This window comes from Vicugna pacos, chromosome 13 (assembly GCF_048564905.1).
Source record: "Vicugna pacos chromosome 13, VicPac4, whole genome shotgun sequence".
Lineage (NCBI taxonomy): Eukaryota > Metazoa > Chordata > Mammalia > Artiodactyla > Camelidae > Vicugna > Vicugna pacos.
In genome coordinates, this window is record NC_132999.1 from 29863300 (window position 1) to 29888010 (window position 24711).

General features: G+C 39.7%; 2 protein-coding genes across 2 annotated transcripts; both read left to right on the forward strand.

Moving 5' to 3' along the window:
• Positions 1 to 30: 30 nt before the first annotated feature.
• On the forward strand, positions 31 to 24711 carry TXNDC12 (thioredoxin domain containing 12). The gene is made up of 7 exons (XM_006200482.4): positions 31 to 261; positions 12945 to 13005; positions 18500 to 18552; positions 19342 to 19415; positions 21035 to 21104; positions 21875 to 21958; positions 23891 to 24711. Exons 1-7 carry the CDS (start codon positions 165 to 167, stop codon positions 23968 to 23970), a joined length of 519 nt encoding a protein of 172 aa, XP_006200544.1. The 5' UTR covers positions 31 to 164; the 3' UTR covers positions 23971 to 24711.
• On the forward strand, positions 186 to 16447 carry KTI12 (KTI12 chromatin associated homolog). Its single transcript, XM_072974444.1, has 3 exons — positions 186 to 261; positions 12945 to 13005; positions 14389 to 16447. The coding sequence occupies exon 3, from the start codon at positions 14695 to 14697 to the stop codon at positions 15757 to 15759; it is 1065 nt and encodes a 354-aa protein (XP_072830545.1). The 5' UTR covers positions 186 to 261; positions 12945 to 13005; positions 14389 to 14694; the 3' UTR covers positions 15760 to 16447.

The following is a 24711-nucleotide window of genomic DNA, read 5'->3' on the forward strand; positions in this document are numbered from 1 at the left end:
ACCCACATCCGTCTAACATCACTTCCTTCGGGGTTAGGGAAAAAAAAAAAAAATCTGGAAACGCGAGGGGTTGGGCTGAACTTCCCTTGTAGAACCGCGCGGACCTTCTGCTAGGACTCAGGCCCTGCTTCGGCTCAGCCCAGTGGCTCGGCGCACCTACCAACATGGAGCCGCGGCCTCGTCTTGGGGCCACCTGTTTGCTGGGCTTCAGTTTCCTGCTCCTCGTCACCTCTTCTGATCGACCTAATGGGCTTGGAAAGGGTCAGACCGCGTTCTTACCGCAATCTTTACTCATCCTGGGCCATATCCCAGTATAACCCTCTTCTTATCTAACAAAATCCCCTTCCCATCCTGTCCCTTTGGCCACCCTAGATTTCTTTTTTACCCTCTCCAACTGCTCCTGGAGTTTGAGTAAGATTTCATCGGGTAGAAAGTAGCGAGTATGGGGAATGTTGAGATGGGGAAGTTATACTTGAGGCCTCCCTAAATTCTTGGGTTGGAGTAAGGAATGGCCCTTATATTAGGAAAAGCATGTTTAAGAGCAGCATACTGCTGGCACTTGGTAGATCCTCGGGCATAGTCACTTTCCCTCCTGGGAGAAATAGGGCCTTTGGGGACCTACATATTTAGACCTTTCTCTGGGTCTGAAGATTCCCTTCGTCACTTTTTCCTTGAAGAGCTAGTTTATTGCCTTCTTACCCTAGGGAGAACAGCTCCTGGACCCCAGGGAGGGATCACTGGTGCATAAGATAAGGCCAGATGAAGGGTCAAAGTTCTGATGGGTTTAGAGGGTCACCAACAGTTATCTTTGGTGTGGTTCAGTCAGTGTGTCTGAAGAAACTGATTTTTTTTTGAAGAGTGAAGGGATAGTGGTTATGAATGGAGAATACGAACTGTGACCCCCCCCATCCCATTACCTGTATCTTCATTGGAACTCAGGCTTTATGCTTTTCTAAGTGGGTGAGTGGTAGCATGCATTCCCCTCCCCTTCCATTTTTTGTACTGACTTTACTGTATGGAATGACTCTGCTGCAGTCCTGTTGTTTTTAATTGTATTTTATCCTCTCTGTTTGCACATTTACTGATGGGTGATGAGATTGGGTAGACATTCAGTGTGCCTGAATGCATTCATTTTTTCATTCAGTAAATAATTTTTGATTACCTACCATATTCTACGTACTGTCCTAGGCACTAGGGATGTAGCAGTGGGCAGGATGGACAAGGTTCCTGCTCTCATGGAGATTATATGCAATTCAGAGAGACAGAGAGTGGAGATATGAACAAATTAATAAGCAAGCCAGTTTCAGCTAGGGATGAGTGCTGGGAAGAAAATGAAACTGATGGAGTAGAAAGGCTGAGGGAGTGGCATTACTTGAATTAGGACGATCAGGGGAGGCTTCTCTGAGAAGGTGATATGTGGGTTTCCATCTTAGTGATGAAACTGCACAGTGAATTCTGGACCAGAATGTTTTAAATACTGACAATCCCATTTTAAAACAGATTACTGTATATTTAGTGTAAAATTATAAGTACTGAGGGAGACAGAGAAATAAGAATGTTAGGAGTGTGGGTTTAGATTTGAGTTCTAATTTATTCTGCCACTAACCAGCTGAGAGACCAAGCATAAATTACTAAACTCCTCAAAGCTCAGTTCCTCATCTGCAAAATGGGCATAATAACTACCTCACTCAACAAATAATATACCCTGTTCCAGTTAATGTGTTACATTTAGGCAATATCTTGGAGTCACATATTCAGTGTCTATTCCTTGTGAGACATTAAGCTCTGTGTGGTTGTTCCATTTACCACTGCTGTGAAGTAAACTGCCCTAAACTTTAGCGGTGTAAAGAAATCATTTTATTATGCTCACAGTTCTGTGGGCCAGTACAACAAACAAGGCACAGTGAGAAGGTGTGTCTCTTCATTCAAAGCCTGGGGCCTCAGCTGAGCTGGTTACTTCTCCATGTGGTCCTTGTTCATGGGCTAGCTGTGGGCTTCCTCACCCTGGGAGGGCTGGAGTCTAAGAGTGAGTGCCCCAAGAGAACAGGTGGAAATGCATTGCATTTTAATCATCTAGTGGTACAAGTCACTAGCATCACTTCCACTGTACTCTGTGGCATGTTTAAGGTAAGGGACATTAACCATCCCCCACAACTTCCCCATGGGAGGAATGTTGTCACACTATAAAAAAGAGCATGTAAAATTGGCAAGTTGTTGCAACCACCTTTGGAAAGTATAGTCTGCCTCAGTAAGCTAGGACCATTTCTGTCTTATTATTCATACGCAGGAATATTTGTTGAAAGAAGAAAAGAATGGTACACATGATCATTGAGATCCCTGTCTTTTTTCGGCTTATAGTCTGAAGACTGTCAAGACAAGTAAGCATGCAATTACATGGCACTGTGCTAGGTGCTGTGAGGAGGGAAATAGCAGGTAACTGTAGGAGCACATAGGAAGGCAACAGGACAATTAAATGAAAAGACAAAAGGTATTTAATATTGTGTCCCAAGTTTAGAAAGTATTTATTTAATGTTTATTATTATGTCCTCCCAAGGAAGAATACTTAATTGTTCCTGAAAGGAATTGCTTTTTCAGACTTTTTTTTTGTATTTCCTGGGTTTGGATTCTTGGGAAATAGATTACAACCCACCCACCTCACCTCCCAAAAAAGTGCTGCCAGAAGCAGTGATGAGTAAGATTTCTCCCCAGATGTTTAAGTAGCCCTTCTTTCCAGAAGATGGCCTGGTGGTTTGCAGAGAAGAGGGACTGAATAACTCTACTGTTTTCATTAAGAAGAGGAAGGTGTGGTGTGAGCATGGGATAGAAATCACGAGGCCTGGGTTTTAATCCTGGTCAGAATATACAGCCAGCTCTTGTCTTCCCTTGGTACCATTTATTAAATGAGAGAATTGGACTAGAAATGACTCCTAAGAGTCCTTCCAGCTCTAACATTCTAGAGTTCTAAATTAATTTTGTTGTTCTCTGTGTGCTAAAAATTTGGAATATATCACCTGTGGGGTGAAGTGTAATGATGAACCTTTACTGTACATTTGCTATGTTTCAGGAACTGTTCTGTGCCTTTTTCACATATTGACTGGTTAAATCCTCATAGAACTCTCTAAGATGGATAATGTTTTTTATCATCATCCCTATTTCACAGATGAAGAACCTAAAATGGGGCATGGGATTCACACAGCTCGTGAGTGGACAAGCTGAGATACAAATCCCAGGGCTTCTTCTCTCAACCAACATACACTCCTTTGAAGAAACTCCTTTGAAGACTATAAAGGAGAAGTGAGAAATTATCAGTGGGGGTGGTCATGTGCTTTCCTGCCTGAAACAGAAATTGATGACTCTGTCAAGTCTCCAGAATGAATTTTTGGCACTGACACATAGGGAATATTTACCTTCCATCCTATGTCTTGTTCACATTTACAACAACCCTATGGGGTGGATATTTTTGTTAGTCGTTTTGCATCCGTGAAAACAGCAGGTGGCTGAACTAGGTCTGTTTGATGCAGATAGACTTTATTTAGCCACTGTGTTATTTTACCTCTCAGGTACAGCGTTCCCTGTTTCAGAGACTTGGCTGCCAGTTCTGACACTTAACCTTTTGTTTTGTCAGCTGAGAGGGAGTGGATAATACTGTTCTGAAGTCCTTAGCTTACACTCGTGAAAACAATTGTAGCAGGAAAGGCTTGGGAATTCTGATGTAAATGCTGTGTTTGGAAATGGTCACTTTCCTTTCTTTCCCTGTCTTTTAATTAATGTTTTAGGGAAGAAACTGCTGACGTGGGAGCTTTTTGCTCACTTTGCAGATAGCTGGTGTAAATTAAGTGGCTGTGCATGTGACACTTTAGGAAATTGGACTGTCTTCAGATGTTCCACATTGGCTTGGGTGTGAGTGTGGGTGGTACTGGGGAGTAAGTAGTAACAAGATAAACACTGTACACATTTAAGTTATTTTTGAAGGGAAACAAAAGGATCAAGGTTTTCCAGATCTGAAGTCTGTGTTTTCATTCTGCTTTGGTGAAGCCACATTCATTTATACATTTTTATCTTTGCTAGAGAGGCAGTGAAGTGCAGTGGATACTTAAACTAGAGTCTCTACGACACCTCCTAGGTTCTAATCCTCGCTCTGCTGTTTACTGGCACTGTCTGCTTCCATATCTGTAAAATGAGGACAATTTGAGTTTCTACCTCTTACGTTTATTGTGAGGATTAAATAAGTTAATGCATGTAAAAGAATGAGAAACAGTGCCTGGCCTAGAATAAATGCTGTATGAGTGTTAGTCATTATTAATGTTGTTAACATTGTTGTAATTATCACATGAATTAAGCAATCAAAAAATGAAAATGGTGATTATTACTATTATGAAAAACTCCAATGCACTATTTAATATGAATTTCCAAAGAAATTGTGTACATGTAGTGAATCATTTCAGATTATACTTCTAGACTTACTCTTAGGGAAATGTTGGGGCACTGGAAAAGCATTTTAATTAGGAATGAGAAGACTGAATTCTGGTTGTGGCTTCCTTTGTGGTTTTGAGTAGCCTCTTCCCTTTTCTAGACATTTGTAATATGAGAGAATTGGACTAACCTCAAACTTTGTACTATCCAACAAAGTACCACCAGGCACATATCACTCTTAAATTTTAAGTTAATTAAATTTAAATAAAGTAAAAAATTTGGCTCCTCTTGTTGCATTAGCCACATTACAAGTACTCAAGAGCTAGTGGTAGGCTACCATATTGAACAGTGCAGGTACAGAGCTTTTCCATCATTGGAGAAAGTTGAATTTGACAGCCCTGCCCTAGGGTCTCTCTTAGCAATAACATGGTATGACTGTAAGCTCTGACAACTAGTTTCTGAATAGCCCAGCTTTATGGACAATTTTTATTTTACCTGATATTAATCTAGCTTCCCTGACTTTCTTTTGGCTGACATTTGCCTGGGATATATTTTTCAGTCATTTTACTTTTGACTTTTACAAGTCCTTCTCTTTTGGGTGCTCTTGTAAACATCATAGAGGTGGTTTTTTTTTTTTTTTAACCAAAATACGATCATTTCTATCTTTTAACTTTAACTGGCAAGTTTAGTTCACTTATGATTGTCGTGATTATTGACAAATATTGAGTATTTGCTGGTTATCATTTTGTTTTATCTCTTTTATTAGTTTGGAAGTTGACCCTCTAGTTCTTTTCTTTTAGTGGTTACTTTTGAAATTTTGCTTGCATATTTATCAAAATCTACCACTGAAATCTTAACCCCCACCATGGTTAGTGAGCCTTAGAACATTTTAACTTCAGTCATTTCCTTTTTTCATATAAGCAGTTGTTGGCCAGTGCTTTAGTTTTTCTCTTTTTTTAACTCTACAAATTGAGCACTAAAATTTGTATACAGATAATATTTAGATTTATCTACATGTTTACCAGTTTACTTGCTCACTATTCCTTGTTTCTTTTCTTGTTACTCATTTCCATCAGCTTTCAATAGCCTGTACTTTCCTCCATATTGGATAAACTTCCTTCCTTGATTCACAGCTCCCTCTAGCAACTGCCCCCATACAGCAAAATTCTTGGAAAGAGTTGTTGATGCTTGCTCTCTAATTCTTCCCCCAGGCTGTCCTGATCTTGTTCTAATCATATTTTCCTTCTCACTTCTCTATTGAAACTTGTCTTGTCAAGGTCAGCGTTATTCTCCATTTGCTAAATCCAGTGGTCATTTCTGATTTAATAGGAACTCATCCTTCCTTCTTGGAACACCTTGGAAACAACTTGGATTCTAGGATTCCATGCACTGCTGGTTTTCTGCTGATCTCACTGGCAGTTCCTTCTTACATCCTTGACTGATTCTTCTTTATCTCCCCTAACCTGGGGGTACTCCGGTGCTCTTGGACTCCCCTTCCGTCTATACTCACTCCCTTGCTGATCTCCCTCTGTCTTAGGCTTTAAATAACATCTGCATGTTAATAACTGTCCCCTGAATTCCAGGCTCAGATATTCAGTTGTTTATTCAGCATCTCTACATGGATGTCTAGTGATCATCTCAAAATGAACATATCCAAATCCAAACTCTTAATGTTCCTTTCCAGAACTCTTCACTTACTCTCTTCCCCATCTCTGTTAATGACAACTCCATTCTTCCAGGCCAGAAACTTTAGTGTCATCCTTAACTTCTCTTGCCCTCCATCCAGAGCAAAATCCTTTTGACTTCACTTTCAAAATATGTCCAGAATCTGATAGCGTCTTCTCCCTCTACCACCACAGCTGGTCCAGACCACTATTATCTCATGCCTGGATTATTGCAATAACCATTTTCCTAGTCTCTTTTGCTTTCCCCCCCCTCTATTAGTTTGCTAGGGCTGCAGTAACAAAGCTTACTGAGTGGCTTAGAAATTTAGTGTCTCACAGTTCTGAAGACTAGAAGTCTGAAATCAAGGTATTGGCAGTACGGGTTCCTTCTGAAGACTAAGGGAAGGATCTGTGTCAGACCTCTCTCCTTATAGATGGCTGTGTTCTTTCTCACTGTGCATATATCCACATTTCCTTCTTTTATATGGACACCAGTCATAATGGGTTAGGTCCCACGCTGATGGACTCATTTTAACTTGACTTCTTCTGTAAAGACCTTATTTCCATATAAGGTCACAGATGAGGTACTGGGGTTAGGACTTCAACATATCTTTTTTTGAGGGACACAGTTCAACATAAAACATAGTCTGTTCAGCACAGAAACCAGAGCAATCCTGTTAAAACAAATCACATCATGTTTCTACTTTGTTCAAAACCCTCTAAGAGCCTAGTAAAAGCCAGAGTCTTATGGGGGCCTATCAAGCCCTGCATTGTCTGTGCCCTCCCTTGCTTCTTTGTCTTTTCCTCCTTCTGCATTGAAGGACAGCATTGTTTAGTGCTTAAAAGTAAGGATTCTGCACCCTGAGTGCATAGGTTCAGCTTCCAGCTCTGATAATCACTAGCTGTGCGACCTTGGGGAAGTTACTTAAACTTTGTGCCTCAGTTTTCTCACCTGTAAAATGGAATTAATAAGTACCTACCTCTAGGGTTGTTACAAGGATCAATATTGGTAAAGTATTTAGTATAGTATCTGGCATATTATATTAACAGCAAATACTTGTAGCAATTTTCCAATCCCAGACACTGTTCTAAGCTCTTTCATTGTTGTTGTTATATTCATTCTTTTTATTCTTTAGATTCCACATATAAGTGAAAACATACAGTATTTGCCTTTCTTTGCCTGACTTATCTCACTAAGCACAATACCCTCCAATATTGTTGCAAATGGCAAAATTTACTTTTTATGAGTAATATTTCATTGTATACATACGCCATATCTTTAAATTTTTTTTTAAATTTTAGGTTTATTTATTTATTTTAATGGCAGTACTAGGGATTGAACCTAGGACCTTGTGCATGCTAGGCACATGCTCTACCACTGAGCTATACCTTCCCCCCATACCATATCTTCTTTATGGGGGGATAACCAACAAGGGCTTACTTATTCATTCCTCTGTTGGTGGACACTTAGGTTGCTTGTGTATCTTGGCTATTATAAATAATGCTGCTGTAAACATTAGAGTATGTATATCTTTTCAAACTAGTGTTTTTATTTTCTTCAGATATATACCCAGGAGTGGAATTGCTTTAGTAGTTTTTAACTTTTTGAGGAACCTCCATACAGTTTTCCATAGCAGCTGACCAATTTACATTCTCACCAACAGTGTACAGGGTTCCCTTTTCTCCATGTCCTCACCAATATCTATTATTTGTTGTCTTTTTAGTGATAGCCATTCTGAAAGGTGTGAGGTGATATCTCGTTGTGGTTTTGACTTACATGTCCCTGATGATTAGTGATGCTGAGTATTTTTTCATGTGTCTGTTAGGTATCACTATGTCTTTAGAAAAATGTATGTTCAGATTGTCTGCCCATTTTTTGTTGGGTTATTTAGTTTTTTGATATTGAGCTGTAGGAGCTGATTATATAGTTTGTATGTTAACTCTTTATTGGCCATATCATTTACAAATATTTTTTCCCATTAGTAGGTTGTCTTTTCATTTTGTTGATGGTTTCCTTTGCTGTACAAAACCATTTAAGTTTAATTAGGTCCCAGTTGTTTATGTTTGTTTTTGTTTCTTTTGCCTTAGGAGACAGATCCAAAAAAAAAATTGCTACAATTTATTTCTGCCTATGTTCTTTTTAAGCAGTTTTGTGGTTTCAGGTCTTCTATTTAGGTCTTTAATCCATTTTGAGTTTATTTTTTGTATATGTATGAGAAAGTGTTCTAATTTCATTCTTTTACATGAAGCTGTTCAGTTTTCCCAGCATTGCTTATTGAGGAAACTGCCTTTTCTCCATTCTATATTCTTGCCTCCTGCATCTTAGATTAACTGACCATAAGTGTGTGGGCCCTGTATTCTGTTCAGTTGATCTGTGTGTCTGTTTTTGTGCCAGTACCATACTGTTTTGATGACTGTATGCTTTGTAGTGTAGTCAGAAGCCAGGGGATGTGATACCTCCAGCTTTGTTCTTTTTTTCTCAAGATGGCTTTGGCAATTTGGGGTCTTTTGTGTATTCTAAGGTCTTTAATGTATTAATTTACTTAATCTTCACAGCAGCCCAGCAAGGTGGTGCTATTGTTATCCCCGCTTACAACTGAGGAGACTGAGGTTAAGTAACTTGCCCAAAGTCACACAGCTAGTAAGCTACAGAACTAGAAGTCAAAGCCAGTATGTCTAGGTCCAGAGTCTATGCTCTTTACCACTACATGATACAGATCAATAAATATTTATTTATTGGAATAATGAGTAGTGAATACCTAATGGTGGAAAAATGCCTCAGTTTATCTAAAAATGTCTATTTTGCTCTTGTTCCTGAAAGATAGGTTTGCTAGGCACATAATTCTGGGTTTCGAGATATTTTCTTTCCGCATGTTGAAGATAACATTCTGCTATCTTCTGATTTCTAGTTTGTTCCTATAAGTCTAATTATTGATCTTTTGATGGAAATACGTTATTTCTCTTTGAAATGCTTTTAAGATCTTAATATTTTTGTTGTTCTGCAGTTTCACTACAATTTAAGTGTGTGTTTTTGTCATTTGCTACAATTATTGTACATTGTGTTTCTTAATAGCTGCAGATTCATTTTTTATCTCAGTTCTTGAAAATGCTGTCATTATCTCTTTTTTCCTTAAAAAATGAAAATGTATTTTAAGTAGGTATAATACATTAACATGGTTTAATACTTTAAAACGTATATTTTTCCTCCCACTCTTGTTTTTCAGTCACCCAGTGCCCTACCCCACTGATGTTATCTCTTCAAATATGTCCTTTTCCTTCAACGTTTCATTCTGAGATTCCAATTTTATATATACCAGTATTTCTTATCTACCCGCTATCTCTGGGCCTCTCCTTCACAATTTCTGTCCTCTTGTCTCTCTGTGCTGCCTTTTGGATTACTTCTGATCGGTATTTTCACCTGTCTCTAATTTGCTGTTTTAACCTATCCATTGAATTTTTTTTAATTAGTAGAGTTTATTTTTGAGCAGTTTAAGGTCTGTAGAAAAATTGAGCAGAAAATGCAGAGTCCTCACCTCTTCACCTTCTCCCACCCATTTCCCCTATTATGAACATCTTGCATTAATGTATGACATTTGTTACCATTGATGAGCCAGTACTGATACATTATTATTAACTAAAGTCCATGGTTTATGTTAAGGTTCACTCTATGCTGTACATTCTATGGATTTTATTTTCATTTTATGGATTTTGACAAAATGTATAGTGACATATACATTAGTTTGCTAGGGTTGCCTTAACATATACCGCAGACTCAGCTAAACAACAAAGATACTTTCTCTCACAATTCTGGAGGCTAGAAGTCCAAGAGCAAGTAGTTGGCAGCGTTGGTTTCTTCTTATAGTTGGCTCTCTTCTTTCTGTATCTTCGCGTGTTCTTTCCTCTATATGTGTCTGTGTCCTAATCTCTTTCAATATGACACCAATCATATTGAATTAGGGCCCACCCTATTGACCTCATTTTAATTCAGTTATCTCGTTATAGACCCTGTCTTCAAATATAGTCACATTCTGAGGTACTGGGGCTTGAGACTTCAACCCATGGATTTGGTAAGGGAGACACATTCAGCCCATGACAACATTTATCCGCCAGTACAAAATCATACAGAGTAGTTTCACTGGGATAAAAATTCTGTTCCACCTGTTTATCCCTCCCACCCCGATGTACCCCAGGTAACCATTGATCATTTTACAATCTCCATAGTTTTGCCTTTTCCGGAACATCATATGGTTGGAATCCTGCATTATGTAGCCTTTTCAGATTGGCATCTTTCATTTAGCAATATGCATTTGAGGTTCCTCCGTATTTTTGTGGCGTAATAGCCCTTTGTATCACTGAATATTCATTGATTTTGTATTTCAACAGTTATATTTTAAGAAATTTCTACATGGTGCCTTTACAGATTTGTTCTTTATTTTGTGCATTGTTGCAAGCCCATTTTTGTGATGGATGTCATGTGTTATTTCTTTAAATGTTTTTACATAGTTATTTTTGCATCATGTGGCTGATAATTCTAATATCTGAGGTCCTTAGGGGTCTAAATCTATTTGATGCTTCTGCTGACTCTTACTTGTGGTGTCTTCTTTTCTTATGTGTCTGGTGATCGGTGATTGTGAGCTCATAATGGTTTTTCATATCAGCTGTCCTGGAGACCTAAACGCAGGAATGTTTTCCTCTAGACAGGTTTGGCATTTGATTCATCTGGAAACCAAGGGTTACTAACTACTGACCTGGAATCACTTTACTTTCTTTTGACAGCTGGGTTAAATGATTCTCAGGTTCATCTCCTCCATTTTGCTGCATTGTAATGAACATTTGCTTTCAGGTCAGCCTTGCTTTTGCCTGTTGCTCACTATTCCTCACCTGGTTTTAGCTTGCTTTGTGTTTGTGTCTATTATTTTGAGCCCAATGAGTTCATTTTGAAAGTCCGTTTTATGTAGGATTTCATTGTTTTGTAGGTGGATATCCCTGCAGACTATCTTGTCAGGCATCCCTCCAAAGGAGGATTCAGTTGCCTGAGTTTAGGTTTTGACAGGTAGAATGATGGGGATCACATTAGGCACCTGTCAGTCCTCCTGGGCATCCTCCCAATTTCACTCTCACTTAATCACACACTCTTCTAGTTTGGACTTTGGGCCTTAGGCAGATGACATATTTTCTCTTGGCCGGTACTCCATGCGGTTGGGAGTGAAAAGTGATGATGGTTAATTTGGATACTGCCTCTGTGTGTAATCCGGGTGAGCTGTTTATTTCCCTGTGGTAATGCTGATGGAAATTTGAGCTTATTTCTGGGAAAGGCCTAGAAGATAGTATAGTAACTGAAAGTCATAAAATTGAAGTTTAAATTCCAACTTAGCCACTTACCAGCTATGTGACATGGTATAGGTTATGTAACTTTTCTGAGCTTCAGAAGTCTCAGTTATAAAGAATAATAAAAGCTAGTATTTACTGATCATTTATAATATGCTAAGCAGTGTGCTCAGTTTAATATATATATTATTTAATATTCAGTAACAATTGCATGAGATATAGCTAGTATTATACCTATTTTAATGGAAGTATAGAGAGGTTAAATAAGAGGGTTGTTGTTAAGGCCAAATTTAAATGAGATAATACATGTAGTGTGCCAGACACATATAAAGTGGTCAGTAAATAACAGCATTATTATGATCACTAACATTTTCAAGATATAAAATTAAGTCACGTATGTGATATGGCCTAAATAAGATTCACTTGCTCAATACATACTTTATGGAGCACTTATGGCCACATGCAGTGCTAAATGCGAGGAAAACAGCAGGGAGTAAGACAGATAGGGTCCCAGTGCTTAGAGAAGTCCCTTTAGAGTGAGGGAGACAGAGACACATAAACATTTACAATTCAGCCTGAGAAGTGCTGTGATGAGGTAAGAATAGGGTGCTCTGGGAGTCAGGGAAGATTTACCAGAAGAAATGCCCTCTCAATTCATTCCTGAAAAATGAATTGGAGGCAAGGGTGGAAATAAAAAACAGTGATTATTATGAAAGCTGGAGGGGAGAAAGTGCATACTGCAATTAAGAAATGAAAGTTTCGTGTGCAGGATTTTAGGAAAAGTCTGGAAAGTGAGCCTGGAGAGACAGCTAGGTGCTGTGTTCTGAAAGGCTTGGGAAACCCTGCTCTAAGAGTTTGACCTTTCTTTTAAGGGCGTTGAAAAGCCTCTGAAAGGTTTTTTACCCAGCAGAGATGTGTTTTTAAAAGATCACTCTGGCTAAAGTGTGGGGAACAATAACAAGAATAGCTTTAAATATATTATCTAAAAATGTATTATCTTAAAATCCTTACACTACCACTTGGAGGTATTGGTATTATCTTGATTTTATAGATGAAGAAATTGGGACTTGGAGAATTTACTTCATTCACAGAATTCACAAATTTAATAGGAAGTGGAGTTACAACCCCTGTCTTTCTGACTCTAAAACTATATTGCTGTATTGTCTTCAACTAGTAATGATTTGTTATGACCTGCTTTTTATGATTACTCTGTGGAAAATTCTCATTCATTCTTACAGTATTATTTGCGTACTCCGTGTTAGTTTGCAAAGCAATTCATAGCCATTATTTAGTTTAATTTCCTTAAAAACTGTGAATTAGGTGATGTTATCTCCATTTTACAGGTATGAAAACAGGCTTGAGGTATGGGACTGTCCATGCTCCCATACATCTAGAAAGCAGTAGAGTTGGGACTTGAACACTATGCTCTTGACAAAGGAAAGCCTTTTTTTCTGGGTATCTTGTGAACATGCCACTCTACTTTCTTGGGTCTTTACCCTTTCTTCATATGTGAATGTTTATAAGGCTCTTTCCTTCCAGGTTTTGGAGATCACATTCATTGGAGGACACTAGAAGATGGAAAGAAAGAAGCAGCTGCCAGGTACAAGATATGGTTTTGGGTTACTTATGATGGTAAAATACTTTCCAGCTATCAACTTAGCATTAATTTCAGGTGAAGGGTTATGCCAAGGCAGAGCAAGAATTGAGAGGTTGCCTGATAACAACAACAATAATAATACCAGCTAACATTTATTAAGTGCTTACTATGCACCAGACATTGAATTATGTGAATTAATTCATTTAATTCTCACAACTCTTTTGAGGTGGGTACTGTTGCCCACTTCATTTTACAAGTGAGAAAATTAAGGCACAGAGCAGTTAAATAATTTGCCCAAGATTACACAGCTGGTTTAGTGGTAGAGCCAAGATCTAGACCCAGGCACTCTGGCCTCAGAGCCTACACTCAACCAATACACCATATTGCATAATAGTCTCAATTCGAATAGTCTTAAGTTCCAAGTGGGTTTAGTCTATGCATGGAAAACTGACACAAAGGAGGAGGAAAAGGCAGAGCAGGGGAGGAAAGGCTGAACATTGATCTAAGTGCTTTACATTCATTAATTTATTTAATTGTCACAACCTGTGATATTGGTTCAGCCCATGAAATAAGAACCACTGTTATTTTACAGGAGAGGAAATTGACATACACAAGGGTTAAATAACTTGACAATAGTTTACACAGATAGTAAGTGGCAGAGCCAAGACTTGAACATTCTCTACTGTACTGTACTAGAGAGATACAAAGACCCAATATATGTGCACTTACACATATGTGCACAGAAACACTCACACTCTGCACTTAACCAAACTATAGTGCTTGCTTTTGCTGGAACAGATCCTACAGCTTCATGGCTCTGAGTCTCACACCTTCTGCAAGAGTAGAGTTGCCAGATTTAGCAAATGAAAATAAAGGATGCCCAGTTAAATTTGAATTTCAAGTAAACAATAAGTAATTTAAAATATGCTACAAGCAATATGAGACATATTTCTTTTAAAAACATTTTTGTTGATATCTGAAATTCAAATTTAACTAGGCATCCTGTATTTTATCTAGCAACCTTACCCAGAAGAAAAATTCCTATTAGTTTTTCTAAATCAACTAAATCAACTAACTATTCCTAGATAAAGCCTTCAGCAATTTTCATGGGCACTTTGTGTTTCTCTTCTGTACTTGTACAACTCAACCTACCTCCGTCCTTAGAGTGTGTATTTTGCTTGTATGTGCTTGACCTTTCCCATTCAGACCCTTGATCTATGAGGGAATTGTTCTACGTTCATATCGGAATCTCCAATCATGAAGATGTTGAATGATTGAAATGGTTATTGAATAGCTACTGAGAGTCACTGACTATAAGGAATGAAGAGGAACTAGCATTTGTGAATTGTCTTCTGTATGCTAAATATAGTGATGATTGTTTTGCAGTATTTAATACTCTTTAAAGCCCCATTGTAAATGGATGGACACAGTGTTTGGCCGTCAGGATATCACATTCTTCTGAGAACTGTAACATTTGACATGAATAACTGATGCCATTCTAAGCTCCATCTCCTTTCGGAGAGAGCAGGACCCGGCTCTAGTTGGCTCAGAACTCCTATTTCCATAGCAACGAGAGGCCCTGTAAGAGTCAAGGGAGGCAGGAAGTGCAGCTTGCATTTCCGGTTTGCGTCGGAGACGTCCGTAACCCGGAAGTTGACGCGGCGCGGTTGCACATGGCTGCGCCGTGGGAGGATGCCGCTCGTGGTGTTTTGCGGGCTGCCGTACAGCGGCAAGAGTCGGCGCGCGGAGGAGCTCCGTGGGGCCCTGGCGGCCGACGGCCGAGTGGTGCACGTGGTGGACGACGCGGCGGTGCTGGGCGCGGAGGACGCGGCGGTGTACGGCGATTCGGTCCGTGAGAAGGCCTTGCGTGGGGCCCTGCGAGCCGCCGTGGAGCGGCGCCTGAGTCGCCACGACGTGGTCATCCTCGACTCACTTAACTACATCAAGGGCTTCCGCTACGAACTATACTGCCTGGCGCGGGCGGCGCGCACCCCGCTCTGCCTGGTCTACTGCGTACGGCCAGGGGGTCTGAGCGAGGAACCGCAGGTGGCGGGCTTGGAGGAGAATCGGAACCGGAACGTCAGTGTGAGTTGGAGGCCGCGCGCTGAGGAGGGAGGGAGACCTCTGGAGGCAGGCACCGGTGCCTTCAGGGAACCGCGGCTAGTGGACTCCGCAGGAAATGGGAGAATTCAGGCAGACGTATCTAAAGAACTGGTGCAGGAAGAAACTAGGGCGCCAGATTTTCCAGCTCTCATGACTCCGGAATTCGAGAAATCTGCAAAGCCTATGTCGGGTGACTTTTACACTCCCGAACTTCTGGAGGCCCTAGCGCTGCGCTTCGAAGCTCCCGACTCTCGGAACCGCTGGGACCGACCCTTGTTCACCTTGGTGGGCTTAGAGGAGCCATTGCCCTTGGCAGAGATCAGGGCTGCCCTGTTTGAGAACCGGGCTCCTCCACCCCATCAATCTACACAGTCCCAGCCACTTGCCTCCGGCAGTTTTCTGCACCAGTTGGACCAGATCACCAGCCAGGTGTTGGCAGGACTGATGGAAGCGCAGAAGAGCGCGGTACCCGGAGACTTGCTTAAGCTTCCTGGCACCACAGAGCACTTGCGGTTTACTCGGCCCTTGACCATGGCAGAACTGAGTCGGCTTCGTCGTCAGTTTATTTCCTATACCAAAATGCATCCCAACAATGAGAACCTGCCTCAACTGGCCAACATGTTTTTGCAGTATCTAAGCCAGAGCCTGCACTAACCAGATAGGTGAGGGAAAGCCATGCTCTTTGTCAAACCATCACACTCTGCTTCTCTGGGAAGAATAATCAGAGGGTCTGCAGAATATTTTGATGTGTGGCACTAGAGCTGTTGTGACTGCTTCACACATACTTTTCTGAATGATGCCTCTGAGCCAGGCATTGAGTTTACAGCATAATGAAACTAGAGAGAACAGAGAAGTAGCTTGGAAGATCTTGGTAAATTTCTCCAGAGGATAGAGCTTTTTGAGTACTGTGCCTACTTTTTTTTGCTAGTCTCTATCCTGGGGCCTGGGGTCATAGACAGATCCACTGGTTTCTATCCTTGGGAATCTTTGGTTCTAGTGGAAATGAAAGACAAAAATCACTAGATTATTTCATCTAATAAAATCTTTTAGAAGAAGACAGTCTGCTGGCATCTCTTTCACTTATTGTAACTTTATGTTCTTTATGTAATTTACTTACTGTAACATTCTAGATACACATAAATCCTTGTTATGCATTCATCAATAGTACTTTGATAGTGCTCAGTGAGAGTCTAGATGTTTTAGTTTTAACCTAGAGTGACTATATTATATTATGACAGCTTACATAATTATTGTGTTCATTCTGTTTTTCAAGACAAATAGCACTTTAAGCTTATCGTTTTCTTTTTTTCATTAATTTCATTAAACAAATGGTAAGTACCCACCTTATCAATGCTTGTATTTTTCGAAGATAAATTAGATACAGTCTTTGCCCTTGAGAAATTAGTAGTTTTGATAAGTAAATAGGTGATTAGAGGATGAAAAGTGCTGGTGGTGAGAATGCTTTGAGGAGTAGGACTAACTAGCTGTTGAGAGAAGGTGGTTTGGGGAAGCCTTCACAGAGGAGTTTATATTTGAATTGTCACTCTAGAACAGGGGTCGGTAAAGGCCAAACAGCAAATCTTAGGCTTCATGGACCATGCAGTCTCTCTTGCAGCTGATCAGCTGTGCTGTGGTATCACAGAAGCTGCCATAGACAGTAAGTATACAAACAAGTGAATGTGTTTTAATACACTGACTGAATTATATTTGATTTTAACATATCACAAGGTACTATTCTTTAGATTTGTTTTCAACCATTTAAAAATTAAAAAAAAAAACCCCAAACCCCCACATTTGTGTATCACAGCCCTGTAGAAGCAGGTAGTACGCTGGATTAGGCCTGCACACTAGTTTGCTGACCTCTGCCCCAGAAGGATAAATAGGAGACAGGAGGAAGCAATACATTCTAAATAGTGCTCTAAGTGCATGACCCTGTTAAAAGGATGGATTGCCTTGGTTGGTGATGTATTTCATTCTCATCAGTTTATCTGATTTCTGACATACAAGAACGGATTTCTGCATAAAATGGAGATTTGGAATAGGCAACCTCTGAGGCCTTTTCCATTCTTCATTATCTAATTCCAAGTTAGTTGGTTATCAGATGATGATGATGATGATTATTATTATTAATCATCTGATTTTGGAGTCAGACTTATGTGTTAGCTACTAAGTGGTAGAACCTATATTTTATGTGGCCAAATATTTAATCTCTTGAGAGTCTCAGTTTTCTCATTTTTATTATGAAACCATTAATGGCATCTACCTTCGGATTGTTGTGAGGATTTAAATCAGATTTTGTGTGTAAAGCACGTAGAACAATATAAAAATGTTTAACACATTTTGGCTATTGTTATGGTTATCTAGATCCCACTTCTTAACCTAAGCTTGCCCTGCTCATCTGGTTTAAAAGCTTTTACAAGTATTAGAGGCACAAATCCATCCCAGATTTGTAGTAGGCCTATGATGAGATAGCTGAATAATTTAACGCTTACTAAATTAATTAATTTACGTGTATTTAAAACAGTGCCTGGTACATAGTAAATGCTACATAAGATTTTGCTACTAATATGCTAGGTGTAGGGGATATAGAGACAGCTAAGAGTTCCTTCCTTAGGAACCTCTAAGTTTGGTGAAGAGAGATGGGTAAGTAATAGATACAGTTCAGTGTGATAAACGCTGTGATAGCATTATACAGTGCATGGTGATATGGAGGTTGGGTGATGGAGAAAGCCAATGGCTGCTTACATCAGACCCTTCTATAAGTTGGCATTTGAGCCTTGAGAGCTTAAGAGCTTCAGCTGGCCAAGACTGATTCAGGTGGACTATGTTGCTTATTGTTTTATAAAAGAAAAAGCGTTTTCCTCCCTGATTATAAAAATTACACTTAATTGTACCAAAATTGGAAAATACAAGAAAAGGTATAGTAAAATCCACAGTCCCATTCTCCAGAGATAACTTCAATTATGTTTTCATACATTTCCTTTTAAGCTCTTTTCTCTGTACATATTTGTATAATTAAAATTAAACTATAGATAATAATCTTATATTCTAGCTTTTAACTTAACATTGTAATGAAAAACTATATTAACATTTCAATGATTATATAACCATAACATTTGGAAATGCTGTAATTTGTTTTCTTCTACAATCTTTTCTCCCTAGCTTTAAAGTCCAAATTTGCAGTATTTACTAGAATATCAGGACTTAGCAATAATTTTGTTATAATAGTCTACTATTATTGAATACTTACGTTATCTTAAAAGTTTTCCAATTGAATTATACTACATGTATGCCTTTGTACAGTAGTCTTTGTCTTCTTGAGTTGGTCATTTTATTAGAATGCATTTCAAGAAGTGGAATTACTAGATTATAATGTCTTTGTTTTGTCTTTAAGTGGATTACCCCTGATGGTGATTATCCATAAGTCCTGGTGTGGAGCTTGCAAAGGTAGGTGCAGATGATCTAACCTCAGATGTGTTCTCAAATATTAACATTTAAACATTATTAGCACTGGCTTTGGCTCAGCACTGCTTATTGCTTTAAGGAATACCAAAGAAATATATGATATAAATTCCCTGCCCTCAAATTTGCAATTATATTTGGGGGTTGGAGGGTGAGGCAATTAAAATATAGTTATGTAGAATGTGGAATTAAGTGCTACAATAGTTGTATGGTCAGTTGTATATACAGTGAGAGACATGAGGCGTGGTAGGAAGGTCTTCCTGGAGGAGGTGGGAGCCAAATTATCTTACTTTGTAGCATGTATTCTCTCTGCTATACCACCCTGCCACTTAACAGTCAGATGTTTTTCTTTTATTTGGTATACAGCACTTAATAAAATCTGTTGGAAGAGAAGTATAAAATTAGTGTAAATCATTAGTGAAATAATATGTATACATTAGTGGTAGAGTATTGTTATTCTGTTGTCTTTGTTACATTTATTTTTAAATAGATGTTGAAATATGTAAGAAAGCAAACTAATAATTTTTTCATTCATATGCTATTATCCATATTTTATAAATGAGATACCAACTTCAGAGAAATGAAGTCAGTCACTCAAAGATACATAGCTATGCAGGTAAAGTGGCAGAAGCAGGAACAGAATTCAGGTGTCCTGATTTCTGGGTCTTAATGTTAAAAAAAAAAAAGAGTAGTTATAAGAATCAACTCAGCAAATTAGGGTTTGGATATGACAATGATGTTTTCTTCTGTTCCCAAATCTTTTTCTCCCCTCAGCTTTAAAGCCCAAATTTGCAGAATCTACAGAAATTTCTGAACTGTCCCATAATTTTGTTATGGTAAATCTTGAGGTAAGGCTTCCGGAGTTTCTCCTTTCTGCTATAATTTTAAGTCTGTACTGTTTTAGAATTAGCATCATTGATGGTGTAAAATCTTACTCAGCAGAGCTGGCCACTGGTAGGTATGTGTCTTTCTCTTGAACTCTAATCCTAAGGCTTGTATCAGATACAGTAGAATGTCATCCAGCCCCCATTTGTGGGAGGGAGGAAGTAGAGGAAGAGATTAGATACGATGACTAAACTTTAAGGTTCCTTCATTTTTAGTTTGTGATTATGACGTTTTTACATTTTCACATAGGTGAACTAAAGGTGTAGTTGTATATGCAGGCCACAACTCCATGCAAAATGTGATTCAGTTGAAACTGTACTCTGTATGAGGCTTATATGTACAGCCTCCTTATTTCTTCATTAGATATCCTTTATGTACTTCATACAGAGGTCTTGGAATCCCAAGTCAGAATATCAGGTCTTAGAGTTAGAGGGGAGTTTTAGGCCATTGGTACTATCCCTATTTTACAGATTGAGCATCTTAGGCTTAAAGGAGTTAGGTGATTTAGTCAGGATCATAGAGCCTAATAAGTGATAAGAATAGGTACTGCGACCTAGCTGTGCTGCCTTTTAGGCTGTGCTCTTCTAATGTGGGATGCTTGGATGCTCTGTGATGATACTTCTAGCCCTAAGTTTGTGTAAAATGATGTTTGCTTAAACACAGGGCTGGAAATCTTCTGAATATATTAACAGTTAACATTGAGGTACCAAAGGGATTGCTCATATAGCTTGTGGATAGTCTGAATGCTGACACACCTCACTGAAGGCAAAGACCTCATTTAACTTCTGAAATGGGAATCACACCATAAGTGACAAAATTACTATTGATTCTTATGTTTCTGAACTCCTCACCACTTTCTATGGTAAGTTAGAATCACTACTCAAAGGAAACAGAAATGTGTCCTGTGAGCATTCTCCAACTTGAGAGATTTTTTTTAAAATGAACACTAATTGTGTGGTTATATCTCTTAGGAGGACTGTAACTTCACAATTGTAGCTAAAATGTCAGTCTCATCAATCCATACCTTCAAGAAGAATCGTGCAAATCAGTGATGGAGGCATTGGAAATCAGCAATGAACAAAACAGACAAAACTCTCGGCCCTCATTAAATTACATATGAAGAATTGAATAGGGGGAGACAGACAAATAAGTAAAATAAAACATGTCAGATGGTGGTAAATGCTATGGCTAAAAATGAAGGCTGGAAGGGACAGTTTGCAATTTTAAAGAGATGGTTAGAGAAGAAGGTGACATTTGAACAAAGATTTGAAGCAGAAAAGGGAGTGAACCATGTGGAAAATGGGGAAAGTGTGTCCAGGCAGAGGGTAAGAACAACAAAAGCCCGAGTAGGCAGCATGCCTGGCTGGTTTAATGACAGCAACAGCAAGCAAGTTAGTGGTTGAAAAAGACTGAGCAAGGGGTGGGACATGACGTTAGAGAAGTGCCCAGGGGCAGACCATGTAGGGCCTCTTAGGTCACTGCAAGGACTTGAGTGAGTTTTTACCCTAAGTGAGAGGGGAACCACTGAAAGGTTTTGAGGAGAGAGGGGACGTGATCTGAACTTAAGGTTTATACTTAATAGGATGAAGAGGAGCCCAAAGATGAAGATTTCAGCCCTGATGGGGGTTATATTCCACGAATCCTTTTCCTGGGTAAGGTGAAAGGTCTTAATCCGGGGATCTGTGACATGCAGGGAGAGAGAAATAAATCCAGGCACTGACTGCCCCTAGTGAAATGATACTGGGATGGCTAAAAACAAAAACAAGCAAAAACCAGTTTCAGGAAAGTATGGGGAGTTGTGAAGGTCAGAACTTCTGAACATCTGAACATTCTGAAGGAAAACTTTTCCCATTAACTAACTGTTTTTGTGAGCAACGGGACAATATTTATCCTTTCTCCATTCGGCAGTCATTTATGCATCAGCTTTCTGTCACAGACTGTGCTAGGTACTACAGGGATTGAGATAAGCCACAGTTCCCACCCTTGACTTATGGTGAGGCTGAGGCAATGGAATGCTGTAAGCAGACAAATGTCTTCACAGAAAAAAATTTATAAAAGATATTTAGTGACCACCTCATCTTTGCTCAGCATTCTGCTAGGTTCTATAGGGGATATAAATCAAAAGATAGGATCCCAGTATCATCAAGCAGTAAAGGGACATGCCAGGAAGAGGAAACAGCATATGCCAGGAAGAGGGAACAGCATATACCAAGGCAAGGCGGGGTGTTGGGGGTAAGGGTTAGGTTGTGGTCAGGGAACTGCAAGGAATGACTGCAACATAATACACAAGGGGTAGGGTGGTGAGATAATGGGCTGCAAAGATGGGCAGGTCTCGTTTTCCAGAAGGCCTATTGTACCACAGTGTTTGAAGTACCTCCCTGTTGTAATTATTGCAACCTCTATGCTGTTTTGTCTATTATAGATCCCAGTGGCAAAGTGCGTCCTGAAATCATCAATGAGAATGGAAACCCCAGCTACAAGTATTTCTACATCAGTGCTGAGCAAGGTATGGCTATGCTGAGAGAGGAGGGAGGGTTGCTGCCAGATTTAACTAGGATGAACCACATGCAAGGACTGTGATGAGAAACTTAATTCAGCATGTTAGCTGAACATCTCCTGCATGACTAGGTTTTGCCTAGATCCTGGGTAGAATATAGGAAAAAGGTGAGACTGAGCCTCTTTCCTGGCTACTTACAATCCAGTTGGGAGCTAACTGACCCACAGGAAACTGAAGAACTGAGGCTCACAGAGATAGTCACTTGCCCATTGTCTCACAGTTAATAAGTCACAGAGCCAGGATTTTGGTCCAGAGCTTAGTTTTTTCCCACTGCACTAAAGCTATTCTTACAAGACTTCAAAGGAAGGGGAATGCTAACTGTTAGCTGATCAAGTCTAAAACATTTCATAGATAGTAAACTTTAGCTGGACCTGGAACAAGAATTTGTCTCTATGGACAGGTATGTGGAGGACATTTCAAGCTATGGAAGCAAGGGGTGTGTGTGAGGGGAAAGGGTAGCCCAGCATGGAGAGTCCACAAGGCTGGATTGAGTCCTAAAGAACGAGACCTAGCCAGCAGAACACTCGAAAAATGTGTTCCGCCCAGAGGGAACAGCGCCAGCACGAACATGTGAAGGAAGGTTGAAATCTTAAATCAGTCATGCTTTTTTGTTCTGTAGTCCTTGAGCACAGTCATTCTAGAGGCAGAGGTTGAATTCATGCCACATACTGTCACTGTTTTCCTTCTGATGTTCTCCCTGCCATCTATAAAAGAGGGTTGTTCACTAAGTTGCCATGTGTCTGTCCCCCAACGCCTTGCTACCAGGTTGTTGAGCATTTCATGTTTTGAGTCTTTATTTCTCCAAATAGGGAGAGGAGAGTCCTCTTCTTTCCATGGATAAGGAGAATGTCATCATCTTACCCAAATGCAGATCACTGGAGGCTAGTATTCAAGGGAAATTTTCCACATGGAGAAGTCACCTGAACTTTAGGTCCCCAACTCTTGACCCTTGAAATTCACCTTTGTTTTAGAATTTCATAAAGTTACCACTGCCATTTTGAACTGGCATCATCCTTTAACACTTTAGTCTAAATGTGGACACAGGACCCTTCCTGAATTCCCCATGGCTCAGCCAACATGAAACTGGGACATTCAAACTTGGCTTTACTAAAGGTTTAGGTAAAACAAAATGAATATAACACACTATACTACCTGCCTCTTATAGGCTTGCTTTCTGAGATCCAGGCTCTGGCTCAGTCTGACTCCTGGGTTGCTATTGATGGAGAGCCTGTACCAAAACAGCTGCCCTCCCTGATGTCTAAATCCACAAAAGAGACGCCCCAAGACACACAGGAAGTTTCATCTCCCGTCTACCCAGGGCCTGCCTTCCAGGTTTCTCTTTTGCCTGAGAACTTACTTCTTCCATATATAGTTGATACTGCACATGACCACCTCCTTCAGTGAAGACCATCCTCCCTCCAAGCACGTGCACACACTCACATATCAGTGTGACCTGTAACCTCCACAGGTAATGGAATAAATGCAACATTCATTTGGGGATGATAGGAAGATGTTTTCTATTCCCTTAGTGTCAGGTGAACATCCAGTTCATCCATCGCAGTCTGTGACAGGGGTTCAGCTCTAATCCTGGAGGGTAAGCCAAAGTAACTAACACTTTTGTAGGACTTCATAGTTTATAAAGCATGTGTATTCATTCTCGCATTCAATTTTTATGATCTGTGTGAATAAATCTATACCTTATTTATAGATTAGGAAACAAATTCAAGAGACTTTCCAGGGCTAAAATCCAGAACTAGATCTTAAATCCAGATCCTGTGCTCTTCTCATATTTCTCCTAAAATGTGAAAATCTGTATTGGTTGTCAAATGTCAACTGTTTAAGACCTGCTTCATACTTTTCCCCTCAACCTTAATTTCACAGTTGTTCAGGGGATGAAGGAAGCTCAGGAAAGGCTGACGGGTGATGCCTTCAGAGAGAAACATCTTGAAGACGAGTTGTAGCATGAGTGTATCCCTTCTTTCATCAAAGTGATTATTCTCGAGGGAAAGCAGTACTGAAGGGAATATTGAGGAATCACTCAGAACAAATTAAACGGATCAGGAAACCTTGCTCCTGCCCACATGGGAAGGGGCCCTCTCACTGTGGAAGAGTTCTGCTGCCAGAAGCTGGTCTCCATGCCTGTGGATCCTGTCCCTTCTCACCTAAACGTCTCTTCGTCATCGAAGGTAAAGAATGACACCTTGTGACACAAAACTTGAACCATTTGGAGGTGTACTCCTCACACTGCAGTATTTGAATCTTTCCATTTCCTCCTGCTTCAGTCACCTTGGTGGTGAAAAGAGACCAGGAGCATCTTTTCTATAATGTTAAAATTGCACAAATAGCTTATCATTAAAAGACAATAAATGCTAAATGTAAATTAGTCATTTTGCCCCTCCAAGGAGACCAGCCTATTTCTTCTCTTTTTATCCTGGGAATAATCCTGGGTTTCTTCGTGAATCCCTGCAACTTCCTTCCTCTTCTCTGGCTTGCCTTCCCAGTTGGCACGCATGCGTGTGCAGCAATGGCTGGAAGCATGCTTTCCCCTGTTACTGTTGGAGAAACTCAAACCTTCAAGCCCTAGGCGGAGCCATTTTTGTCAAGTCGTCAACTGTATTTTTGTACTGGAGTTAACAAAAAAGAAAAGAAAAGAAAAAAATATTAATTGTTCCACTAAACTTTAATAAAACTTTAAAAGGAAA